General features: G+C 41.8%; 1 protein-coding gene across 2 annotated transcripts in view; it reads left to right on the top strand.

Moving 5' to 3' along the window:
- RUNX2 (RUNX family transcription factor 2) overlaps positions 1–16769 on the top strand; it is a 158203-nt gene that overhangs the window by 773 nt on the left and 140661 nt on the right. For both annotated transcript variants that reach the window (XM_084822242.1, XM_084822233.1), the window contains exon 2: positions 11692–11848. In XM_084822242.1, coding sequence (XP_084678368.1) covers positions 11692–11848 — 157 coding nt within the window. The remainder of the gene's footprint in view (positions 1–11691; positions 11849–16769) is intronic.

Raw genomic sequence — 16769 nt, 5'->3', positions numbered from 1 at the left:
TGAGTGGGGGCAAGGCGACCAGTTCTGGCCCCAGCGCTCCTGGCTCCTGGCAAATTACCCTCCTTTGGCACCCCTTTGCGTGCACACTTCCCATCTCCTTCACAGTAAAGTTCATCACCGCTCCCTGGGTGCTCAGTGGATATGGCACTTGGTGTCCCTGCAGAGCTGCGCCTGTTTTCTCTCCCACTGGTGGGGCCTTCTGTCCACCAGAAGTGCCCCCAGAGGTATCATAGGTATGACACCCCCTGTCTCCCAGGAACACCCACCTATGCCACCCTTGTACAACAGCTTCCACCTCTCATGAATGCACATTATTTTTTTAGAGGTAGAGCACTCTTTGTTATCCACACATGTATACTCTCACTATACCTTAGGTATGGAGCACACTCCACTGTTTTCTATTCCTGCCTGGGACAAAACCTATTTGGGTTAAAACACACGCACAAAACCCTCAGGTTTTTAACCTCATTTACGATAGCTTGGAAACACAAATGTACCTCTCACCTTGATGGTAAGGCATGAGCTACTGAGTCTCTTCCAGTTCTGAGCTCTTCTGCTGATCCTCATAAACAGTCTTGTACCATTTACTTTAGCTATTATTCCTTGTGGGCAGCCAGCCTTCTTTACCTCAACTATAACACACTTTTTGCAACTATTTTGTCCTTTCCCACAAACACAATCAATTTCATTCAACTCCATACTAATAGCCACACACCCCTTGCTTCTCCCTTAGCTTACTTCCAACAGCCATATATCCTTATGTATTTGTACACCTTATCCCACAAATAGGAGCCATCTATTCCTACTTCTTAATCCTCTAAAGGATTTTATAGGGGTGTCAGATAAAGGTAACAATAATGCTCTTGTCCCAAATTTGTTTGTTCATGAATAAATCTCACTGAAGTTGGTGGCGTTTGCATTTTGAGAGGAGTTAGAATGCCTTCTGATATTTCTGTCTGTTCTCCATTAACAGTCATACCCCTTCACAGTACTTGGCTCACTATTATTAGTCATAAGACTTCACCACCATTCAGAATAATTAGTTTTTCCAACTATCTTACTGCATCCAGCCCTATACTGGATCCAGCCCTATACGCCAGTGATGGTGAAGCATCTCAGTCTGCAAGGGCTATACAGCAATGCCTTCTTTAATAAAATGACCCCAACCAGTATGAAGTAATCTTTTAAATCTCTCGGCTAATAACCAGATTAAGCACAAAAGTATGCCACATCTAATTGAACATTAGGGTCAATTAGACTCTCCAAAACATCAGGTGGAATCTTTTGGGGGACACTGGAGTTACCTTTTCCAGAATGAAAGAAAGTAGTGGTTTAGCTCCCCCCAATGTTTTCAACTTTCAGTACTAGACATTTCCCCTTTACTTACCCACAGATTCTAAAGCCACTTCAGTTGTTCTTTGTGTTCATAAACATAAAATGGGTGGCTGAGTTTTGATATTATGCTTGATGATCTGCTGTTGATCTAAAGACAGAATTCAGGAAAAAGTTTCCATTTATGGGAAGTTTATTTTTGCAGTTGGGTCATTGTGTTAGATTTAAAGTTCTGTTTGGAAACCGTCAACACATACGTATTTTACATAAGGTGTTTCGTTGGTTCACTGAGTAACAAGGATGAAAGGCCCTTTAGAATTAGTGACAGTCAAGATGGGCTGTAGATTGGGTCTTAACTAAGATGAAGGGGGGAAGGGAGGGGGGAAGCAGTATACTTCCTTTTTTCAGTTAGAGGTTGTGTTGGACTCCTGCTGGACAAATAAGGAAGTGTTTGCCCAGAAGATGCTTGTTTTGCCAGGGGAAACAGAGCTGCATTATTAGAAGGATCACACATCAGATTAGACCCAGATCTAATCAGGAATGTTGCTATTAATTTTCTACTAACATGCTCTCACCCTATGGACGTTAGGAAAGGTTGAATGCCTTTCCCCCTCATGCATGTTTTTACACTCCTCACCTATATCCCCAAATATCCACTGCAAATTTCTGCTCATTTTTTTCCATAGTAGGATATTCCAAGACAGTTATTGCTCAACGGTGGGTAATATTAGAAATCTAGATATTGCACATGGAGATTTTGTGTGCACATATATTACCACAGAAATATACATACTTGGAATGCAAATTGAATCCACTATGCCCTTCCATAGATGCTAGCCTTTTCCCTTAGTATAATAGCCATTGCCAAAGTCACACTTAATTCTGAGTTGCAAATCATACACAGACTGAAAAAATTAGAAATCAGCATACCCTAGAGCACAAAATATAAGCTCCATACAGTGATAAAAGAGATACTGTTTGTAAATGGAAAACAAGACATTACTAAGCTGTTTGGTTTGGGAATTTAACAGGGTGCATTTAGGCTGCTGGGTCATTTTCTTTTCCTAAACAAGGAATAACTTTTTTGGTTGCAGTTTTCTGGAAATCCAATAATTAAACTTTGATGAAGGGTCTAACTCCACTGTTTTAGCAACAACTTTAGCAAAGTAGAGTTCTGTACTTCGTTCAAAGTTTGGTAGACTTTGGATTCCTTCAGGTGGACTAGTTTCACTGGACACTCATTACAAGATGATTCAAAAAGTTATAGGAGGTTTTCTTTTTGTGGGGGGTAGAGGTGGAACTCACTGGCAGTCTGCAATGCAATCTGCACTCATCCCCAGAAAAACTGTGTAAGAGAGATGATCTGTGCCTTAGTTCTGATAACTAGCGTTCTTTGTCTTAGCTCTGCATGATACAGCTTGCAGATAGCAAGTTGAGATAGTCATTTGGAAAAATCTCCTGTGCTTTTTTTCCTTGTAAATCTGCCAAACATGCTCAAGAACCATGTCAGTTTTCAGGTGTGGAGCGCTTCTCAACATGTGAATCGCAGGAGTTGCTGACAGCTAAGGGTGATATTTCATGTTTCAGATCATTTTGATTGTAATTTTGAACAATGATAAATTACACTGATATCAGAGTTGTAGTGCACTAAAGTAAACATACTTCATTCCAATTGATATATGTCCTTCTGCTCAATTTCGAAGTGTTAGGAAGGTGACCTCTGAACCAAATCTTAAAATGTACTTACAGAGGTGATATGTATCAGTAACATATTTAATGGATAAATAGATGTCTTTTTAGTAATACATCGCATGACTGTCCATATAAATGCATTTATATTTATACCGGCTAGGTGACTTGATCCAGTATTAACGGCACTAAGATGATACTGTGGCATGTTCCTTATGTATGCCAATATAGTATAAACAGAAATGATCGAGGCATCAGATATACTGATATGTGCCCTGAGCATTTTCCTGATAACATTCAGATATAGATTTCACTTGTATAATGTGATCAGGCAGCATCCTTTGCTTATACCCTAGTATTGTAGGGCAAATAAATAACTATACTGGGGCAAATAAATAACTATACCGGCAGGGTTAAAAACTTGGTAAAAATTTCCCCCAGATACTGCTGAGAAAAAGGCTCTGGACTTATTTGGAAATAGAGTCTTCTGAAATGAGCAAAGCGTATTTACAAATGCATGTGTTTAGGATGTAAGGTTATTGCTTGTACTACCTAGTTCTGATGAAAACTTTTGGATGTTGAAAGTAGTGGTTTACACTACACATTATGTGTAGAAAGATACATAATGTATAGAAAGATGTTCATCTTGGAAGAAACTTTGTGAGACATTTTGGTTTTAATTGTAGAGACTAATTTGCATTCTGTACCATCAGTGTCAACTGAATAGAAAGGATTTATTTCTAAAAAGTCATTAATTTGAAAACAATCCCACTTAGCAATAACTGAATAAAATGCCGGTTGAAAATGCACATTGACTTAATAGAAAAGTAGATCACCCACAGCAGGGGGCTTTATATGCAGCAACTGGTTGACTGGGTTTAAATCAATGTCTTAAATTTATTATGTGCTCATTTGTAATAGATGAAGTATGTTATAAACTGTGCTGTTTTTGATTATAATTTTTAAAAATCATATTGGTCAAGCACTATGGAATGTTAGTATCCATATATATTTTTAAGAGGGAAAAAGCTGGCAAGGAGGGGTGGAGTTCTGACTGAATTTACTGGGAAAGATGAGCAACACCCTGGGCCTAAAGATGATTTCAAAGCAACTTTACCCCAGTGAAATGTGATTAATTTCACAGTTTTGCTTAGTGAATTAAAGACTGTTAGATAAATATATTTATTGACACAGTATTGTAACTGTTTAATACTATTCAAGTAGGAAGGAATGTGGGTCTGAGCCAGCTCCTTCTATCAAATTCCCATGAATCATTCTATATAGAGGGGCTGGACTAGGAATCCAGCATTTGACCCACTGGTAATGTTTCAATGTTTCTTTCAGGGACACTCATTATATTTTCACAGATACTGCGTCCAACCATCAAATCACTTGCCCCAGATAAGGCTTATTGGAGTCAGTTGGACTGTACCAAAGTAAGTGTTTGAAGGATTGTAGTCAGAATTATTAGGAAATCAGGTCTGTTTGCTGACCTTGATGACACTCGTATTAGCAAAAAGGTTTTCAGATAGCAGCAGCAGCAAAAATAAATAAATAAATATTCAGTGTGAAGTAGTAATTCTGTTCAATAGCACTGCAGTAGTTAAGGATTTCAGGATTTTGATTTAAACCCCAGTTTTCAGAGTTCGTAACTCAGCTGATATAAATAGCTTCAAGCTGGAACCTGGTGTATAAATGGCAAGCACAAAGGTATTTTTTTTAATCAAGCAAAGCATAGTTTTGTACTTTAAAAGTATTAAATGTACATTCATCAGTAGGTAGGTAGGGGATTAATACTGATGATTCTATAGTATTGAAATTGAATGTGGATGTAGGTTTTCATAAAAGAATATTCTAGTAGGCAGTTACAATTGGTGCCTTAAGTCTGCAGTCCTATGCACACTTTCCTGAGAGTAAGCCCCATTGAACTCCATCGGGCTTACATCTGCGTAGATATGTATAGGATTGCGCTGTAAAGGGGGTGTGTGTGTGAGTATTTGTCCAGAATACTTGTTCAGTCTTTTTATGATCCAGAGTAATTCTGCTCAACGTTATGGCATAGTACTTTCACTTCACATTTGTAGCTCCTGTCTTCAGGGTAAACACTGGCCATTTCTAGTTTCATTGGGTTGAATTTGTGGCCACTGGTTATTAGGGCAGCTGAACATGGCTTTTCAAAAAAGCAGTTAGCAAGTTTTAAGGAGATACTCAGTTTTGTCATACTTTTTCTTGAGCCGTAACATAACCCCCTTTTAATCTTTTGTGTGGAAAAATTCAACACGTGGCATCTTTGGAAATTTAGAAAAAATAAAGGATAATGTTACTTCAAATCTGTTCAGTATTCATTTTTCAGATTTTATTAACTTTTATTTTGTAAACAATGCATTTATAATTTATGTATTTACTTCTAAGATATTTACCTTATTTTCCACAGAGTATATTTCTTCATCCTTAAAAACCTTTCTTTAAATGGGATGAGTTTTGGTAGGATCAGAAAGGGCTGGAACTGGAGGGTGGTTATCAGTTTGTAGGGTTTGCTCTGGCTCTCTCCCGCTGCCTCTGGCCTCGGCTCCAAAAAGGAGAGGGTTCGTGTAACTCACCTCTTCCTGACATGCCCCATCTGCCAAGGGAGTTGCCAAAGAGCCTTTTTTGGTTCTGTCTTGCTGGCCTTTAAATTAGGGCTGTGCGTAGACCCCCAATCTGCTTTGGATGCTGCTTCGGACACTCCTAATCAGCCCCGTTTGACTTGGACCAATTTGGACCCCCTCTGCTTCAACTCGGTTCCGTATCCGAAGTGAGATTCGGATATCCGGACCACTCGGTTTGGGCATTTTACCATTGACTTGCATGGGAAAACACAAATGGCCATAACTTTTTCAGTTTTCATGATAAATACATGAAACTTGAGGACCTCTCTGCTGGCATGGAGGGGCTCCCACCTGCCAAATTTCAGGAGTTTGGCCCAGTACTCTTGGTGCTAGGTGCAGCTGAACTTTGAGTTAATCCACAAAAACTCTCAGAGCAAAAAGCGATACCTCTCAGGGCCGTGCCACTGCCGCCCACTGACTGCAATGAGGTCCATGTAGGGCTCCATGAGCAGGTTCTCTGCACCAGTAAAAATTGCTTCACAGAACATACTTCCTCATGGGGGTTGGAGTGAAGTCACCTGACTGGCAGGGGCTGCTCAACCAGTAAGAGAGGCTTCCCCCCTCTCCCCACCTTTCTCCTTTCCCCTGAAAGTCCAGATGCACCTGCATTTCAGGAGCAAGCCTCACTGAGCACAATGGGGGTTACTTCTGAGTAGACACATATGCTTGTGCTGGGAAAGAGAGCAGTGAACACAAAGGGGGCTGGGTAAAACAAGGATCCATGAAATCAAAAAGGGATCCTCCTGATTTCATATGATTTTTAAAGGGGAGACTCACAAAACCACCATCCAATTACAAAGGACATCTGCCTCCATGGACTGAAGCAGAAAAATCATGGATCCACTACTTGTGGGTGCAGCCACAGTGGGGGAAAAAAGGATTCGAGGCAGGGATCCTTAGGGATCCTCATGATTTTTACAAGAAACATGCCCCCAAACTCCGTCATATCACAGAGTACATCTATGCCCATGGACTGAATGACAAAAAAAAAAAATAGATTTGGGGGCTTCATAGCACGATCATGTTATAAAGCCAATTCAATATGGATCCTCTGAAGTTTTATGTTGGGTCCCCCCTGCCCCCCACATCAAAGGACAGAACTCATCTTTGTCCAAATATGCACACTAAAAAAATCCCAGATCTGCTGCTTCACCTCAAATGGTGTGAAAAATCATATGAAATCAAGAGGATCACTGCCCCGGATCCCTGTTTTTGAGCCATGGCTGCACCCACAAGTGGTGGATCCATGATTTTTCTGCTTCAGCCCATGGAGGCAGATGTGCCGTGTGATTGGATGGTGGTTTGAGGAGTCTCCCCTTTAAAAACCATATGAAATCATGAGGATCCCTTTTTGATTTCATGGATGCTTCTTTTACTTTCTTACAACACAAAGACAGAAACCAGCCCCTATTTTAAACCTCAGGTTCTCTATGACTGTGCCTTGTCAATTGGAGGGGTAAATCGCTGGTGGAAACACCCCCAAAGACTGCTCATGAAGATGAGACAGCTAGCAAGCGGTGGGGACATGCGCCTCACCTCCTTCTCCTGCCTGGGCAATTCACAGTGCTTTTTGCATATAAGTCTATGTGCACCTAGACTTCCAGTCGCCATGTTTTTTAAGAACATGGTGATCACGGTGGAGGGGAACTGGCGAGCGGAGCAGGGGCTTGGGCAGGGGGCTTTCTCACTTCTCATAACCCTAACTAACACCACCAGAATGATCTGTCTCTGAAACACAGCTGTTTTTCTCCGGTTATTCAATCTTCCCCCCTCCTCCACCACTGTCTCTGATTGGAAATTGCTGGGTTACGTTCAGCCCTGATTTGACAACTAGAATTTCCATTCGCCAAAGCTCCCTCGCTCCCTTCTCAACCGTTTGCTGAACTTTCTGAAGTTGATACTTTTGGCACCAGGTTGTCTGGGTTGCTCAAAACGAATCACCAAGTCAGACGAAGCACTTCATATACAAGCTCCTTTGTTCCGAGGTGCTTCACTGCTATTCTGTTCTGCCTCGTACCACATGGAGGCACCTCCGAAACAGCCCGCTTCAACTCTTTATTTGGCCTTCAGACTGAAGCGGTGCACAGCCTTACTTAAAATGCCTACTCCTGGCAGGCACAGAAGGGTGTTTGCCCTCCTCTGCCCTCTTTTCAGTCATCCCAGTCCTGATTGTTAGATCTGTTGCCACCACCCTAGCAACAGTGCTGCATTTCTCTGCAGGCCGCTCCTTGCCCCGCTTTGGTTGACTTACACATTCTCTGGCCTCTTCCTCCTGGCAGTGTCTGCTGTTGGTGAGGGCTTGCACCAAGGGAGGAAGGTGTTCCTGCCTTGGACTCAAGGGCTGCATCCAGCGCTGGCTCGGCAGGGGATGAGGGGTTGAGGGACTGAGCATGCGCGCACGCTCACAAACTGGGGTGGGAAGCTTGAACCTGATGCCAGTCCCAGTGATCCTGTGCAAGATGGGAGCGGGGAGTCTGCTTTGAAGCTGCTGAGGCAAGGGTGGAAGCCTCCCTGCACCCTAGTGGTCCCTGTTCCTGCGCTGCCAGTAGCAGCATGGACACAGCAGTGTTAGCTGCTTCCATGTCCTGGTGGGTGGGGGAGGAGGAGACGTAAGCCTCCTCTCCCTCCCAGAGAACTGGACTGGCAGCAGGGGATTCATCAGCAGGGGCATGGGGGCTGCACAACAGGTGTCTGGGGGTAGCCTGCAGATTGTACACCCCTGGAATAAGAAGTAGACCTTTGCAAAGGCAGTATGATGCTTTGAGTTTATGGGATAAGATGGCTTATGCAGTGAATTAAATGAACTGTATTTTTTCTAGGTTGTAGCCTATTTACTCAAAGATTTAGATCAAAACAATATAATTATATATTAATTATATTCTGGGGATTGAATGTAAAAGTATGAGTCTAACTGGCAACTGCCTATTTCTTAGGCTCAGGTTCACATGTAACATTGAAACCAGGTTTCTTTTCCTTAGACTGGGTTGGGCTTTAACATTTGAGTAATGGTAACTGCATTGATTTTTGGCCATAAGCCTAATTTGAGAACCTTGTTTGCAAGTGGGACCTCAATCTAGGAAAGCTGTTAATCCTAGTGGTTCATTCTACCAAGTTTTATATGTCTTGAGGTGGGCACTGCAGAGTTGTTCAGGGTAGATCTGAGAGACAATTTTGGAAAGTGCAAAGTAGCTGCTGGGGCAGAGCTTTGCTCAGACAGCAGAAAGCTGTCACTTGTACTTTGCATTGCAATAGTCACTGAAGAAAATTCAACTCCATGTCCCCCAACTTTCAGTGATGAAAGTAGGGGCACTCCTATGCACCAGTGGTGGGGCTCATGGGGGAGTCTAGCACCCTATTGGCATGACATTGGGGCCAACACAATCCAGCTTCAAATGTGGCACCAGCAGAAAGTGAACTAAAAGTAGATGCAAGCAGATGGCTCTAGCTGACAAAAGTAGCGAGGCAAGCCATAGGCCAAGTCATATACACACGTATGCACACACGCGCGCGTGCGCACGTACACACACGCGTGCGTGCGCACGTAGACACGTGCGTGCGTGCGCACGTACACGTACGCACACGTACACACACACACATGTACACACACACACTACATTCATATGCATTTTATACAATTTATAGGACATTAGACTCACTTTACAGCTGAGGAATAGACTTGCCTGAGATCAGTCAGTGAATTCACGGCATTCTTAAGCAGAAATAAGCAAGTGCCGCTGAGCATGAGCAGAAGTCTTTTTTTCCTCAGGATTGTGCAACTGCACCCTCTCCACTTTTTAAGTAAGAATTTGGGCTTACTGAGGCGTATCGCCCGTATAGTTTAACGCTGCAGCACCTCTCTCTAGAAAGCAAGCACTGACTCTGTGAGCATTGCCAGCATATTACAACCAGAAAACACGCAATTCTGTTCCCTCCACACAAGAATTCACCTCTCCTTTTCTCTCTTCTGTCAACAGTTCATGGTTTTTGCTCCACTGGTGTAGATGATGGTGAGTTAGATGGAGATGGTCTGACTCGGTATAGAGCAGCTTCCCATTTCCCCTCAGCTTTACTTTTGACCAGTCTGTACTTTTCCCGTAAATATTGCAGAAGAGGTGTGCTCATTTTGTCTAACTTTTGGGTCCAAGTGCCCAGCTGCAACAACTGGAGTTAAGCTGGAGTGATTTTACTCCTCCTTCAGAGGCTTTTGCCATCCTTTACATTCTCCCCTTCTTTTGCTCTGAGGCTCTTGGAGCTAGTGGATGAATCAGGCACAATTCAGCCAGTGTGAAACACTTTTAAGGCCTACTGATTTCAGTGGGCACCTTACATTACACTAATTAGGGATTCCTGCATTTGTATGTGTAAGTCACTCCAGGACTGCTTTTTGCAGTGGGAAGCAATGCATGATGTAATAATAATACATTCACATTTATGATGTGATGTATTTTTATTAGTTGAGTGCAAATTCTCAAATAACTAGCCTCTTGTTCGATCAGACATATGGGAGGATATGTCTAATGCAGATTTTTTGTGGTAATTACAGTTTTAGCATCTTGTGAGTTGTTTCCTGGATGGTTTAATACTGAATCTGTTTATGCCAGTGAAAGTTTTGCATTGGAACCATGGATTCTCAGGTGGTCATAAAATCACTGAAATACAGGTGCAATAATACAAAAATGCAATCGAAAGCACAATTGAAATGAAATGAGTTCCATATATAGGTTTACCTCACTACAGTAATAAGCTTGGTTTTCAAGGCACTTTGCAGCTATCTGCCACTTGTAATGTAGAAGCAGTGCTTTCACACCATTGAATACTTTGGTCTCCAATAAACACCTTTTAATACTCTAGAATATGTAGATCCCCCCCATCCCTAATAGCTGATGTAGAGTATTAAAAGGTGTTTATTGGACAGCAAAGTATTCAATAGTGTGACAGAATAGCTAAAATTGGGCCTGTCAAGCTACAGACGTGATAGCCATCCTTACTGTGATGTGCTTCATTTCTGGTATTGCATTATGGCTCTGTGAACTTGCAAGAAAAATGGAGTATCAACTGAAGGTTCTAGGACCAGCAAACCTCAGTTCTGTGATTTAAAAGATACAAAGCATATAGTTAGTTGATTTTTATTAACAACTCTGTTCAACATTTAGATTTGCTTTCTCTTTCCTTTCATAGAGCTAATGAAATATTAGGGGGATTATAGGCCAATAGGAGTAACTGTGCAGAGTAAAGAACTCCGACTATTGAAAACCCCAGGTTCCTAAACCTTTTACATGAAATAATTCACATATTTTTAGATTTTTCTCCATAATCCTGAGAACTAGAACCGCTCCTTTATGTCACATTTTAAAACCCAAAGCAGAGAAACTCATGGTCTTGAGACAGAGATATAAAGATCCTAGGAGAATGCATAGATACAGAGATCCAAGTAACAAGCACAACTGAATATCGTCGTTCAAGCATCACCTTTCCCTGAGTGTTAGTGTTACTGGCATCATGGGAAGTAACCACATCATCTGTCTGTCCCACATAGTTCCTATACACAAGTGTTGCCCGTGTGATGTGGGCCCAGTCCTGCAAGGTTACCTTTATTGTATCCCTATTGGGGTACACAAATAATGTGAACATGAATTATGTGGAGCAGGAAAGTGGCCCCCTCCCACCACCGCCACATACCCGTTGGCCCTACGCTCCACCATCCACACGTTTGGTGGCACCTCTGTAGCAAGGACCCTGCTCTACATGCCTAAGTTCCCCCTGTGATGTGGAAGCCCAGGTTCTACTTCATGAGGGGAACGTATGCAAGTACAGGCTCTTGGCTACTCGCATGCACCCAACAGATGGATAGTGGGAGCAGGGCCAACAAGGATTCTGGGTCAGTGGGCATGGCCCCACTCTCTTGCTCCACGTGATGGTTTGCATGATGTTCACACCCAGGTTCTTCTCAAAATTTGGTGGTGGGTTTGAGATTGGGGCCACATAATTCTAAGAAGTTATTGTTATGTCTTTACTATCACAGGTGGTGGCTTTAGGAGAAGTTCCTGATGGGACAGTGGTCACAGTCATGGCTGGGAACGATGAAAATTATTCCGCCGAGCTGAGGAATGCCTCTGCTGTAATGAAGAATCAAGTGGCACGGTTTAATGACCTGAGATTCGTGGGCAGAAGTGGAAGAGGTACATAATTACATTATGTATTTGTTAAATCAGCAAATAAAAACAAAGTATAGTAAATCCTCTTCACCCTTTCATTTTCAGGATAAATGTGCTGTTGCAGAATTCTGTACTTCTCTAGACTAAGTTTGTTCATTTGGTACATGATTCCCCCCCCCCCCCCGACTACTTATATTTTTCTTGTTTTTATGGGATCTGGATTTTGGCAGGAAATATTTACCAAAGAACTAGTTCCTAATTACGTTGACACCAGCTAGGTGGTAGTAGGAAAGCATGAATGAGTTTCTGGTTTGATTTCCATTCACATATAGGTTCGGTTCTTGTTATAGGTTTTACTATATGGTGGTGATGAGAAAATAAAAATATGGGGTTCATGTTAGCTATGCAGCCAGATCCTAAGTATGTTTACTCAGAAGTAAGTCTCATTGGGTTCAATAAGATTTATTCTCAAGTAAGAGTTTTATCCAAAATTGCATAAGTAAACTTCCTCTTGCTCCCCTGCAGCTCCCCAAATCTTCTATGGAAGGTCCCCCCAAACATCAGAATTGGGGGGGGGATGCAGAGGGGAGGAGAAATCCATTTCACCAGTGGTTTCTGTTTCCCTGGTGGATGCCCAGTACTGGATACAACCCAAGCAGTCTTTATGGTGAAACTGTTCCTCAGATTCTAGGAGGAAAAATTCCGATAAGGTATTGCTTAGTTTCAGAATTGTGTGTCTGTGTGTTCACAAATGAACCCATTTAGTTTGGAAATAATGTCCTTTTTACAATCCAAGTCAAAGTCCCTTTGAGTTTTGTCTTGGCTTGTAAATATGCTTTGGTCATTCCAAGTTGCAACTGTCCCCTTCTCTTTCCCAAAAATCTATCATTCAGCAGCCTTGAAACGTTGCCTATGTGCAAAGGGGAGAGCTGCACAAAAGCCTTACCCAGAAAAAGTTCCCAGCACAAAGACCCCTGGGGATTACAGTTTGTTGGGGCTTCCAGGTCCTTACTGAAGGTCCAGAAGCCCTGGCAAACTAAAATCCCAAGGGATCTCTGTGCTGGGAACTTGCTGTCAATATGGCTTTTATGTCTAATGAAGGCCCAAGGAGCAGTCTCTTCTTCATGCTATCTCCTGAATCACTGCTGGAAGTTTGGGGAGAAATGATAGAGAGCAAGGAAGGGGGTGGGGAGAAGGGAGACTGAGAACAGTGGCAGGACTGTATTTGCCTATCCTCCAACATTGCAGAGGTGAAAATAGGGACATACTTGTAACACCTTATTCCAGGGGTAGACAACCTGGTGCCCTCCAGATGTTTTGGATGACAACTTCTATAAATCCCAGCCAGTATGTTCAGTGATCAGGGATTGTGGGAGTTTTAGTCTAAAACATCTGGAGGACACCAGCTTGCCTACCACTGCCCTATTCTCATACTAAGGATGACTGCCCAAGGCCTCACCCATCACCAGTACACACTGCTGAAGACTATATATATTAGCAGTGACAGTATGTAGCAGGCTGTGCGTTAGATGGTGGTGTCACACCCTTCAAGCACGTGCACTAGAGGGAAGATGCATTTCTGTCTACTCAGATTTAACAGCTAGTGATGTGGTAACAGGAGTAAACCCTGACTATGCTAGTAATTTACGCTAACAAAAATTGAATAAGTATCCCTAAAAGACCAAACTAGGGAGAGTGATTTACCAGGAGCAGAGACCAGGAAATAGGAAATTTAGAAAGGGCTAGTTCTTTCTGAGATTTCAGAAAACTCTGAGAAAAAGCTTGAGCTTTTTCTAAGCACATTCTGAACTGAGATTACGAGACTTTGCCCATCTCTAGAAGTGTTATTTTTATGCGACATGGGGTGAAGGCCCATTTTCTATATCTGATTCAGTATATTTTCATATGTGGAAAGTCACTGGAGGGTTCAATAAACTTTGGATCAGATTCCATACATAGTATTGTTGCTAAGTGAGCAAGAGTAAGGTATTGCTTATTTTAGAATGGAAGGGTATGTGACTTTCTAGTACCTGGATGATTCAGCCCTGAAGTTGCTCAGCCTTTTAAAGCGCTTTCTGTAATCTGAAATCTAGCCTCCGATCATAAGATGTTTTTATAGCAATTGCAAGACTCAAAAGAATTTCCTTTTAAAACTCCTGCAGTTGCTTCAGAATTGTAATTAATGACTAAATGGATGCCTCCAAAAATGACATGTTAAAAACAAAGATCCAAAATTAAAGGCGTTTGGTGGTTGTATTAAGTTTAACTAGGCCTAACATTTTAATTTTATATCAGTTGTAGCATAAAGACTTGCACACAACACATTGACCTGCTTCTCATGACACAACAAGCCATGGTGGGTTGTCACACTTGTTTGTTTCAGAGTGGCTTGTTATTATGGCTGAACCCAGTGCTGTTTCCTCAGTGTGGGTTGTTAACCATAGACAAGCCACACTGAAAACCCATGGCTTATTGTTAGGTTGTTCAGAGTGGCTTTTCATGATGTGCAAACTTGGCAGAGTGGCTTATGCATGCCTCGTCAGAAAGGGCTTTTACTGCCAGGCAAGAGCAGTAAAAAACTCAGTCACTTCTCATGATCTTCCTAGTGCTGCCTCCTGCCTCCATCCGCCCTCCTCCCTCCCCATCCACCCCTCTTATATCAATAAGAAATGCAATTTACTCCTCCACTTCCTTGTCTCTCTAGATAGCAACACCTTCCCCCCCTTCTTGGAGATTTGTGCAAATTCACAGTAACTACCACAGTCATTTGCAGTAACCACCACACTTATTTGTAGTAACTACTGCACTTAAGTGAACTTGTGCAAATCTCCCCGAAAGTTAAGAAAAGAACAAAAGTTCAATTTGTGCAAGTTTAACTTTCAAAAATATTTTTGGGGAGATTTGCACAAATTCACAGTAACTACACACTTATTCGCATTAACTACTGCACTTTAGCGTACTTGCACAAATTTCCTCCGAAGTTTTTTTTAAAGAAAAAAGGTTAAATTTGTACAGATCTCCCCAAAGGTGGAAAAAAAAACCCTCTACTCCACTTATTAGCATATTTGTGCTCATTAGTCGAGTAGGCTGCTGAGGTTGTGCCGCAAAGGCCCATGGGATATGTGCTGGGAGCGAGCAGGAGGACTAAGGAGAAAACAAGACACGGCAAGCTGCCGAGTACCTGATCAACTATTGGGAGTAATGTGGGTTAGCGATTGAACAACCCACCCACTGTAGCTTATTTTCAGCGTGGCTTATGATGTATGAACCAGCCCATTGTGGCAGCCTATGCAAGGCTAGCAAAGCAGAACTGGATAGTCCCATCCCACTTCTCGCTCAAGATGAAAAATAAACCTCCTTGCTAAAATGGGGTCTAACTTGCTCTTCTGGATTTAGGAGCTATGGACTTGTCCATAGGTCTTAGGATTGGACAGAAAGGCTTGATGGTAGACGTGCTCTGGTCTCCACCCTAGAAGATAGCCTAGTATGGTATTATTGGGCCTTTGTTAAAGCAGCAGTGCAGATGGCTAATTCAGCACAGTGGTTGGGGTCAGCTCCAGAGCGCTGAGAACCATGGTCCCCGTCCTCTGTTCTATTCTGCTCAGCATGCCTTACAGAGAATAAACTTCCTCATTTTAAAAACAAAACAAAAACAGTTATAGAAAAATAGAAACCTCTGAGAACTCTGGGTATTTAATTGACACAAATTCAAATCTGAGAACAAAGGCACTGTCATTGAGTTGTGAGAGAGGCCAGAATCAGAGTTCTGATAACTGCCTTAATTGTTTCTGTCAGATGGGGTCATTGTTATTATCCTAACCATTTGCTAAGAGTGATTCAGGAAGGGCTGTTCCCAGTGAATGGTTTTTATTTTAGGACTGTGGCCAATAGTGTATGCTTTTAAATTTATTTTAATAATATGTGATAAAAACCAATTCCAGTATACAGGTAATTTGATGTAAAGTAATTGAGTTCACTGCCCTCCAAGATAAGGTGTGAACCCTGTACACCATCCAACTTTTTTTGGTTTTCTTTTTCTAAATACATTGTTTTAAAGTTAATTTCTGCTTTGTCTTTATGTTGACTGATTAAGCTTGAAGGCTTTCTGGCATCTATTCCATGACAGTCTACAATAGAAGTACAGTAGTTATATCTATACCTAGTGTTGGAAGAAGAACAGAAATATGATTTAGCACCTGTGTGCTCCAAATCTCAATTGAATGTATGAGATATATAGGTATAGATAACGATACACATTTTAAATGGTAGAAAATGAAGTGAGTATCTAAAGAATCACTGTGATTCTCCCCGACCCATGGATGAGAAGATTTCTCTGATCAATATGACTAAAATCTGTGAAAAGTGATGGTGTACTTTACAAACTCTCAACATATTTATTTAAGAAACTTCAAAGGAAAACAAAGGGTGTGTGCACAGTTTTACTATATTGGCTTTCCAAGTTTTGGCTACTTTCCCAAATAGCAATTTTTATATTAGAAAGAAAGAAAGAAAGAAAGAAAGAAAGAAAGAAAGAAAAGGGGAAAGACAGACTTAACTGCTTGCAGACTTTTCACGCATGGAAGATGAAGAAAGCTTCTTTTGATGAAGTGTAATTATGTCCAAACAGAGCTGACCCCCTCCTCCTATATTTCTTATGATCTTAACGGAAGAAAACAGGGGTTTTCCTTTGAAGCAGCTGGGATTTGGTAGAGGATCTGAAATGCTAGCTCCATTCTGCTGCCAAGGGCAGGATGGAGAAATTGGTCCAGACTTGTCAGACACAGAGCAGAGAGCAAGAAAGAAAAGGGTTATCATTAGTGATGGATTTTTATAACACTGCTTAAAATAGCAGAAAAGGAAACAGTAGTAGCAAACAGAAGCTCACATGCTATACACATAGCAAGACAAAGTAGATTTTTGTTATTTACTTGATTTGTGGTAACCT

The sequence above is a fragment of the Heloderma suspectum genome, chromosome 1, assembly GCF_057233095.1.
Source record: "Heloderma suspectum isolate Gila_16-S chromosome 1, 16-S_ref, whole genome shotgun sequence".
NCBI lineage: Eukaryota > Metazoa > Chordata > Lepidosauria > Squamata > Helodermatidae > Heloderma > Heloderma suspectum.
This window is presented reverse-complemented; position numbering and strand designations above follow the sequence as displayed.